The sequence below is a fragment of the Branchiostoma lanceolatum genome, chromosome 4, assembly GCF_035083965.1.
Source record: "Branchiostoma lanceolatum isolate klBraLanc5 chromosome 4, klBraLanc5.hap2, whole genome shotgun sequence".
Lineage (NCBI taxonomy): Eukaryota > Metazoa > Chordata > Leptocardii > Amphioxiformes > Branchiostomatidae > Branchiostoma > Branchiostoma lanceolatum.
Genome location: NC_089725.1, coordinates 11,592,497 through 11,602,740, shown reverse-complemented (window position 1 = coordinate 11,602,740; position 10,244 = coordinate 11,592,497). Strand labels below are relative to the sequence as shown.

Genomic DNA, 10,244 nt, shown 5'->3' with positions numbered 1-10,244 from the left:
AGGATATACGTTTCTACTTCTTGAGTCCTATCACTGTTAGACATATGATAGACACGTCTACGATAAAATGTGGTAATAACTTGTCTTAAACGTTCACAAAAATGTGATAGACGACAAATGTACATGTATCTTATTTGCATTTGAATCTTATACCCCATGTCATTATATAGTTGGTATCATTTCCCATAGATCTATCATATCTATCATAAGTTTATGAGAACACATTAGGTATATCTACATCTATGATAAGTTCCTATAGGGAAAAGATATAGCCATAGGGAAAATACATACTTATCCTTAAACTTTGTTTTAAGCTTGATAAATTATATTAAGTTGAATACAGACAAAAGCACCCCATGAGCGATATATCACATTACCCAGACTATTCTCCCTGTACGGTAGCACTGTTAATTGTGCGCCCGTGTTCACAGGATGTTTTGACACGTATCAATTACCTGCGGTTAACTACTACAGGAGCGCCAAACTACCGGAACTCGGCAGTTTGTATGGTTTGTCAAACTTTTCAGCCCCAGGAAAAATATCAAAAAGGTAAAGATTGAAATTAAAGAAGCATGCAAGATTTCGAATATATAATTTCTGCCCATTCAAACTATTGGTAAAGTACCACGAGGACCAGTCAATAAATAATAAAACTGCCATTTAGTGATTTACGCCTGAAAGTTAGCACTTCATAAACATATGTAACTGCTATTTAAGTCATGTATAAACTTTGATTTGTATATTATGCCGATTGCTGCCTCTCTGTGGTTACGGGTGAATTAATTATCAGGAATATTCGAAGAGAGGTAGAACATGGTCAATGTGTGTATTTCTTTTCTTTAAAATTTGGCGGGAAGCTAGTCAAAACACAATGGGAAGATTAGCCACCACAGTTTCGAAATGCCCGGTCGTACCGCACAAACACCTGATATGGCCTGTTATCAAAATCCAGATAGCGATCTTTCGCGGATTACGTGGATTAGATGGAGATTACAGACTCCTTGACAAACGATTTGCTTCTGACAGATTTGTGCGGGAAAACTGGTGTGAACGAGTCGTATTTCAGCGGGATATATTTACCATCGCTGTTGAGATGTCCTTTAAGCACGTCTGGTGTTCTAGGCTATAAGGATCCGTCCACCTTCGAGGCAGGGAGCGATTTATACTCGGATGAAGTTTCAAGGTCAAAAGTGGTAGGTTTCACCAAGGACATTATCCTATATAAATCATAATGTCCTTGGTTTCACCTGGCAAATGTCAGGGTAGTAATTACATATTCATGACCTTGGACCCGAGGTTACAAAAATATGCAAAGACTAAGATACTTTTATCCAGTATCGTATTACCTGGATGTCTAACCTTCATCGACACAGTTTTGGTTAACTCCAAGCAGATGTAAGGATCCGGCTCAGTCTCCATGTTTGTTTGTTTTCTGTGCGTTATTTTTCAACATCTAGAAAGACGTTGCAAAAGATGCAAAAGCACACGAAAAACACCGAGAGTCAGATTCTTACATCTGCTTGGAGATTACCGTTCTGTACCATATAAAATAGCAAAGCATTCACGGGCAAGTGCCCATATCTTGATGTTGAATTTATGCAAGAAGGTTTTAACCAGATTTAAGCAACCTCCTTCGTCGTGACATTTCATGTCACCTAGATGGCGTATATCCGTTCTGCACTGTTAGATCTAACTACCACGACTATATATTATAGTGAGACATTTTAACACTGTTTTCAAGTATTGCACCTTAGCCACAGGACATCCATTCTCTTTACGCAGGTGAGGATGACTCCCACACAAGTGTGAAGACTAAAGACCATCGTGGTTACCTCCATGAAAACGGAGGTATTATTTCTGGTTTGCTTGCTTGTCTTGGAGTGTGTTCGTTTTTGTTCCCGCTGGTACGGGTCCAAGGTTGGCCCGGGTTTAAAGTCGGTTCAACTGGATGGAAGTGTAGTTGATCCGGGTTCAGACTTACGAGGATGGCATGAATGCGAGAGTGGAGGGTTGGCTTGGCCAGGGTACAAAGTTGCATAGGCAGTAAAATGCATAGATAGAATTAGCGAGAAATTCACAATAATGAATAAAACAAGAAATTCACAACAACAAAAAATCTGAATATTTCACGGAGGTATGAGATCTTCGATTTCGCGTTTGTATCCATATCGATCGATGATAAAACCAGGCGATTAGTCTCAATGGCCCCAGGGACTCGATGCGCTAAACCGATCTGCAGTGAGCCTAGGATAAGGGATCTATTGGCAGAGTAGGAAGCCAAGGAACTCATATCGGACGAGATCGGTTATCCGCATGCTTGCAAGATTCTTGGATTAGCGTACATGAGTATACATAGTAATGATACTTGTACCAAGGCTGGAGACGATCAAAGTCGATATGATTTAACACCGTTTTGATGGCGGTGCAACAATGATCAGAGGACATTGTGATTTTACAAAAGGAAACTTCGAACGAATCTGAAATGCCATAGTCTCTATCAGGCTCCACAGGCAGCTGGATAAATAGTAGACATTGACAAAATAGACAGATAACATGCCTGAGGAGGTAGCTGGCCTGGGAGTACAGTTTGTGACCTAGGTCTCATGATCGTTGCGACAGTTGGCAACCTAGACCTAGGTCTAGACCTAGGTTTTCCTAGACCCAGGTTTTCTATCTGTTTGGCATGACTGTATACGTAGTGACTACAGAGGCCATTCTCTTTACGCAGGTGAAGACTGAAGAATGATAAACCAGGGAGTACAGTTTGCGAGCTAGGTCTCATGATCGATGCGACAGTTTATCAACCTGAACCTAAGTTTTTGACTACTCGGCCGATTTCTACTGTTTTTTTCAGCGACCTGGTCTGGAGTCTGGTAACTTTAGAGACTAGAAATAACTCGGGTTTTCTGTGCGTATTATACGCCAGCAAGTAACTCTACCAAAGGATCTTCCGTAGTAACAGTTTGGACAAGTGAGTGCCATTTAGAAATAATCTTTTCATCTATAGCCTCCTTTGCAGTCTCTACAAGTCGGCTTTTTTGGCTTATAATGTGCTTTATTTCTGATGGTATATCTCTGTGTTTCTTGTTGGTCGAGGAGGCTACTTTTGATCCATGATGATGAGATCAAAACAATGGCGCTTAGCCACAGAATAGTCTGCCAAGCAACAGGCCTAGTAACTAGCATTTTACCTGGAAATAAAATGCGTATCACAAAAACCGTGAAAACATATTTTTATTGTGTACGTAAGCAACGATAGCGTTCATTACGTTATCTATTTTCATCGATCATACAGATTCATTGTCATTCTTCTACCTTTTCTGCTTGTGACAATCTAATAAACAATGAGAAGTTCAAAGACATAGTATTACACGAACGTGTAAAATCTTAACACTTTCTGTACCTTTGATGCCTCATATCACATGTGGTTTCCTAGACAATATGCATCATTCTTGTTCAACAAAGGTTACAATCAGCAGGCGTCAACTCCCATTTACCTCCCATAACGTCGTAATTCCCGGGACGTCACAGAGGCGACGTCTTGCGGTTTTAACCTGCACTGCTCTGCCAACAGCGTTCGTTGCTCTGTTTGCAGGTGCGGAAAGATTGTGTGCTCTGTGTAATTGATTTACTGCTCGCGTGAGTATTCGTAAAGAGAACGTTATCTTAACACAACACATGTAGACATGTAACTCTGGGGAACCTGTTACTGATGTAGTTAACGTAGGGAAACGAGCCTTTGCACTGCTCCCCTTCTACAGATACTAACAACTTTCAAGCGTCAAGATACACTAGAACAGGTGTATACAGAGGTGTCATATTAAATCCAAACCTACCTCTTTTTCGATAGACACGAAACACTTTCAACAGTGTGCATCAAATGGTATACAGTAATTTAACCTCCAGACTTACACAACACCGGAGTGTTTATCGCGTATATTTTACGTAGAATGATATTCGTAGTTGTCCAGAGACCAACGGCTCTCCCGTCTCAATTGCACAATGCTCTTCCTTCTCTGTCCTACTGAAGGCTTCCTCGCGGGGTTCAGTTCTTGCTCTGATCCCAGTCCCAACCACGCGCGTATCCCGCCTCCGTCTTTCCCGGCCCGTATAAGAGCGTCAGACCGCAGGCTGGCCGCCTTCAGTCGGGTGCTAGGGTCGGGTTCCGGCCATTGCGGAGCCTGTGTGAGAGGCCTGTACGTATACATCACGCCGTTTTGGAGCAGCCGCGACATCATATCGGACGTGTATCCGCTGGCGGGAAACATTTCCACGGGCCCCTCTCCCGGCCACGTGCGACATCTTGCCTTCTCCTCAGCGATGGGTGGAACAGACGACTCATCTGTAGACGCCACGATATTGACGTCAACGTCACCATCATCACTCTCATCGTTTACAGTACTGTCAGTTTCTTCTTCTATGACTGTATGCAGAAGTATCTGGTCCGCCTTGGAAGGTGTTTCCTTGAACATTGATGTACCCTTGTACGGTTTGTTCTTTCCACTGTTCTCAAGAGCAGAGGTACTGTTTTGGCCAGATGCGATACTGGTGATGAAGACCTGCGAGTCCCGTTTCCCTACCTGCGGAAAAGACGTGTTGTTGCTCTGCTGGACGCGACTTTCCGGCGGTAGTACTATAGATGTTTCCGCCCACTTCTTCAGCATCGGCAGAGACCTGTCTTCCTTCGAGGGTCTCTGTTCTTCCATAGAGTCGCTTCGCTGACGTTGCGTTTCACCAACTACTACCGTAGGGAGTTTTGTTTCCGTATGGCCAGCATGCCTTGAAACACTGCTTTCACTTGTACCAGAGCGAGACAATTGTGGAAAGTGAACAAACTTCTGACGTCCCCTAGACTTCCCCGGCCTTTCTTCTTTCGTTGTTATTTTTGACAGGCTTTCTCGTAACAAAGCCATTGCTTTACGCATGTCCTTCTTGAAGGTTCTCCTTTGTCGGCGAATGTTCTGCAACGTTTTCTCGTGTTCCTTCCTGACGATGTTGTTTTGCTGTTGGTAGACTCGTTGTCTCTTTTCTGTGGCGACTCTTTCGGTCCAGGGCGTCGGGTAAGGCTGCTGGTCAGGAGACTGGTCAGGAGACCGATCTTCGTCGGTTCGGGTAGTAGCTCGGTGTTTTTCTCGGCGGCGACGACCAAAGTTTTTCTTCACAGTCGACATGTCGGTTGTTGTACAGGAGACGCAGGTTCAGTCAGTTGCTAGTATGATAAGAACCTTGCAAACATCTCGCGGTTTCAACAAAGACCGAAGTCCTTCGGGTGACCCTGGCGTGTTGTCGTTGTCGTTGTCGTCAGAAGTTCTAGGTAAACATCGACCTATGCTGGAAATACCAAAGAGAAAAGTTGAAACTGGGAAGCCTTATGTTGTGACTGAGGCAGCAAATTTATTACAGGAGCGTCTCAGCAGGTGAACTAAGACAACCGCCTTCTCCTCTGTGTTTGGACGTCAACAAATACGTGAAGCCCAGAGATATCGCGATGGCAGTTGAGCGACGGTTTTAGCGTCCATTGGATACGGACCTTAATCACCTCCATTGTCTTCCGTTGTTGTATATGTGGAACAGGTTGAGAACAACAGTGATGTCCGAAGTTTGTAAACACGGGCGTAAAAGTTCTTACTTTGACCATCGAAAAGTTTCAAGAGGACCACCATGCCTCTGCAAGTTATTATTACGTCAACATATGAGAAATCACGATGACAGAACGAGACAGCCTGACCTTTTGTACCATTGTAGTGTCAATATCACCCCCAACTTCAGAGTCAATACTGTTGACGAAAACCCTGCTCACCTTCGATTTACATGTTCGGATGCAAAAGACTGACGATGATGTTTTCCGCACATTAGTTCGGGGAACTTGCAAGAGAGACACACGAATAACACGCTCCCCAAAAACACACAGTAATGCTCCATAGATAACAATCAAAGTGATCTGTTGCCCGAGGTTTCCACGAAGACAACAATTGGTATCGAAGGCCCAGGTCATCTGAACTGTGAGCCGGGGGCTTACGGCGCTTTTTGTATCCGTTACCCAGGTGCGCCTTTTATCCGGGTAATTAGGTTTTCACTCACACCTCACCGGGAGGTAAGGTATCCGATACTTCAGTATAGTACACGCGCATTGTCATGTTGAAATAAAATTAGCTACCTTGCACAAACAAACATCTTTCCTGATCATTGAACATGACCGGCAAAGTGGCAAGTGTCGTCTGATTGTTACGTAGGCAGCCGCCAGATGCCGCTTTTCGGGTCATTTCTCGGGGCAACTTTATTTGGACCGCTATTAGCAAAACAAACAAAATCACAGCTAGATAAACAAGAGAAGCTTGGAGAGGCATAAGAGCTGGTATAATAATCGACAAAGAAGACGGTTGAATAAGTTATTAATGATATGGTAGCTCCAGAGGTACAGTAATCGATCAGCCTATAGAAAGCAGCTTTCTGCAACATGTACACTCATATGTAATATCATATATAAGCTGTACATATGTAATACTATGAATCAATACAAAACGTTGAAAGATAGATGTCATTATGAAGTGATGTTTGTCTGCATCAGCTCAAAAGAATCGGGGACAAAGTAGTAAATGGATCGACGAATGTGCCATTGACAGACTCAAGATTCGTCCACCTCTCCTCCCTAAGAAGCGAAATTTTCTTTAAAAAATCCATACTTAACCGGAGAGTGCATCGTGACTGAACTTAACATGTCTTGCTTCAAAATCCTATGCAAACTTAGCAACAGTGATCAACAAAACACCACCTGGCTACTCTCAAGCTACCCCACAAACTCACAGCACTTAGAGTCGTAACAAACCAGTGCAGTGAGTGAATATAAATATACGAGTAACTGTATAAAAATGACGAACAACACTAATCTCCAAGCAGATCTATCGGTGGCAAGGCAGTATCGAAAGGGCTAACCTATACCAAAAGCCACCGGAGGCTTTTAGTATAGGGTGGCCCTTTTGGTTCTACCCTGCCACCCTTTAGAACAACACCAAGGACAAGGTTAACACTAGAGATAATCGACAAGTCTCCGTATTCGCACAAAGATGCTGCTGTCCTCTATCTTTGTATCTTTGTCCTAAGGAAAATCTCATTGTTTTTCTGCGTAGTGGGAGGGCCTTCTGTGTCTCATTCAAGGACTCGTGTGTCAATCAGCCGTCTCTTCCTCCTGTTCGTTTCCGACATGTAGTTGTCTCTGCACTTCTCTCTCTGCCTGTGGTTCTTTCGTGCCATCCACGTCGTCGGACCAATCGGTTACGGGGTCATTTCCATCGGGTCCTTGCTCGTCCTCCTCAACGTCGACGCCGTACACTGAAAAAAAGTTGAAGACATGCGTAAGCTCATGAATTAACTATGATTCAAAAACGTTATTATTCATCAGAGGTTTCATATATATTTGAGAAGTCTATACCTTTCTGTATTTCTTCATCCTCAGACAGTGTATCGGAACCATATGCGTCGTTATGGGATAACAGCTCATCATCGCCATTCTCCTGTTCCGTCTCCTCCCCTTCCTGGCATCGGTAGCTGCCGCCGTGCAAGTGTTGTTGTCTCATGAGGAACAAGTCGTACGCTGAGTCCACACCCAGCCACACGTGCAGCTTCCTGGCTTTATGTGCGCGGATCAGCTCGGTCCCGGGACCGACCGGGGGGAGGTGAAGCGGCCGCCGCCCCGACCGTTCCTCTCCCCCCTCCTCCGGCTCCCGGGACGTGTACAGAACGTTACTGATCTTCTTCATTAACCTGTTGGTGTAGCCTCTCACCCCTTCTAGTCTTACGCTCTGATCTCCTCCTGGCTTTTCCAAAGGAGGTAATTTTTGAACGTTTAGAAGGTCTGAAAAACTCCTCTTACTTTGCGACAGTGAACCTTCGCTGTCCCCTAGAAGAGCTGGGAAAGACTGCGCTTTGTCCTGACTCACGACCACCGAACCCCTCCTGAGTTGTGGGTGACGTGAAGTTATTTGATGAGAAATGTCCGGTAGAGAACTTTTCGAGTTAGTGCTATCTTGCCTCGTCTGTGATGTAAAGGAGTTAACTGACCTTACATGATTGGTACGAGTAGCATGAAGATCCATAGGTTGATTTGTCGGCTTAGCTGTTGTTGTTGTCTTTCTGTACATGTCTTCATGGTATTTTTCTTCTGCTGCGTTTTTCGCACCCCTTATTTTGACACCTGTCATCGTTAAGTCCCGTTTTGAACTCATCTTGACTTGAGGCAGCCTTGTTGTCTGATATGGCCGTTCATTTTCTTGAAGACTCCGTATCCACTGTTGGTGTCTGTTAGCCTGTAACGGAGGGAAGCTTCTTGTGCTCTTATTTCCTGAACGCCGCAGTTTCTCAGAGAACTCATCTAGTCGTCGAAGTAACGCCTTCTTCTCCACTCTCATGTCCTTGGACAGCATCCTCTCTTCGTGCCTGATGACTCTCAGTCTTTCTCCGTAGTCCATTTGAGCCACGTTGTTTTTGACTGTCAATAGACGTTGTGCATGGTCCAGGTTGTTTGCGGTGTAAAGTCTTCTCGCAAGCTGGCGGTCGGCCAAGTTGAGAATGTCGAAGTTAGTGTCCAGGTCTTCCTCTGTCATGTCTGTCGTGCATGTAAGTCTCCCCTGATCCTCTTCGTGCTAGTGCACGTGATTGACGTCTATCTTCCGGCGGTGTTCTTCAAGGGCAGTGTCATCGTTAACTCCAGATGGCATCCTATCACCTATCTTAGCTCAAGCAGCCGTCTTACAGATCGGCACTCCAGACAGCCTTGATTGCAGCTTGGCGCATTTCTTGTGAGTAGGACAGGTTGAAACGAGCGAGTAAGATCTGTAACATAACGACATCTTCCTCTGCAGACTTAGTGCCGCCAACCGTAGCCACGGACATCTCCTGTTGGATATTTCTTCCCAGGGGAACTAGAGTTTGACACCAACGGGCAGGGTACAGTAGACGCCATGGCAGGGAACGTTTGTGCCTGATATTTTTGTCGACTGGATGTTTCCTTATGTCAGAAAAATCACTCTCATAATACATTTGCAGCTTAGGTATGCCTAACGGCGTTACATTGACTAGTGAAGCGTAAATGTTGATGTAACACGACAACATTCCTCGTCAACCGTAATCGATGTTCGATTCCCGATAATTGACATGACAACATAATGCTGTTTTCTCACCATAGCACCATGATTGGATGGTCCATGAGATTTCACACAAGGATTTGTTGATAAACAGTCTATTGTCTCTTTTTGTTGTGGTTTTATAATAGAAATATAGATTAGCCAGATAAAGGCTCTCCCAACGATGATAGTATTGTACTTCATAGAGCATTCAGTTCTGGAGGGTATTACTTTTTACATAACTCAAAAAAAGAGACATCATCAGAGACGGAACATTAGGTTTAAGTTGTTGATGAAGTTTCTGCAGGGAATATATAGTTTACAGAACTAATGTCTTAGGCTATTCCTCATGCCAAGAAATGTCTTTGATCGTCTGTTCTAAGAACAAAATGTAACTTAGATCATTGGCCACAAGAATATATATCACACATCATTGCAGAAGGGTTGAAAAAGTCAATGTGTGGTTCTCCAAAAAGCAATTACTCAAACAACTGGATATGATTTTGGAAACGGTCAGACGTTTCAAGTAGCATCCACTACTTTTCGTCAGTGACTGTGAGCAAGATCAGTTGAACAGCAGGTTTATAACCACGAACTATGAATTGATATGCAAATAAAGAGAAGACAAATTTTTAGATAGTCCAATAGAAAGCGAATTAGACAACTCAAGACAAGGTTGAAGTAAAAGGGGACAATAGCTCCTATTGTTTTAATATAGGAGCTAAAGCTGGTTTGCCCCCAAGGCTATGTCCCAAGTGCCAGACAGTTCCACCCTTAGCCCTCCTTTCCTGTTGAGGGTTGGATTGTATATCCTCTCATATATTGCCTCCCTTACATAACTCAAAGGGTGGAACTGTCTGGCACTTGGGACATAGCCTTGGGGGCAAACCAGCTTTAGCTCCTATATTAAAACAATAGGAGCTATTGTCCCCTTTTACTTCAACCTTGTCTTGAGTTGTCTAATTCGCTTTCTATTGGACTATCTAAAAATTTGTCTTCTCTTTATTTGCATATCAATTCATAGTTCGTGGTTATAAACCTGCTGTTCAACTGATCTTGCTCACAGTCACTGACGAAAAGTAGTGGATGCTACTTGAAACGTCTGACCGTTTCCAAAATCATATC

The 10,244-nt window shown here is 43.8% G+C and overlaps 1 protein-coding gene across 1 annotated transcript; it reads right to left on the bottom strand.

Annotated features, from left to right (window-relative positions):
• Positions 1–3,216: 3,216 nt before the first annotated feature.
• LOC136432570 (uncharacterized) lies at positions 3,217–10,230 on the bottom strand. Its single transcript, XM_066423954.1, has 2 exons — positions 7,430–10,230; positions 3,217–7,329 (listed from the first exon to the last, which is right to left on the bottom strand). Exons 1-2 carry the CDS (start codon positions 8,598–8,600, stop codon positions 7,166–7,168), a joined length of 1,335 nt encoding a protein of 444 aa, XP_066280051.1. The 5' UTR covers positions 8,601–10,230; the 3' UTR covers positions 3,217–7,165.
• Between the last annotated feature and the right edge of the window lie 14 nt (positions 10,231–10,244).

Bases quoted from the DNA above. Each gene is read 5' to 3' on its own strand.
- LOC136432570 (XM_066423954.1), bottom strand. From the start codon at position 8,600: ATGACAGAGGAAGACCTGGACACTAACTTCGACATTCTCAACTTGGCC. The intron at 7,330-7,429 runs GTATAGACTTCT...ACTTTTTTTCAG, and splicing joins GGATGAAGAAATACAGAAAG to TGTACGGCGTCGACGTTGAG.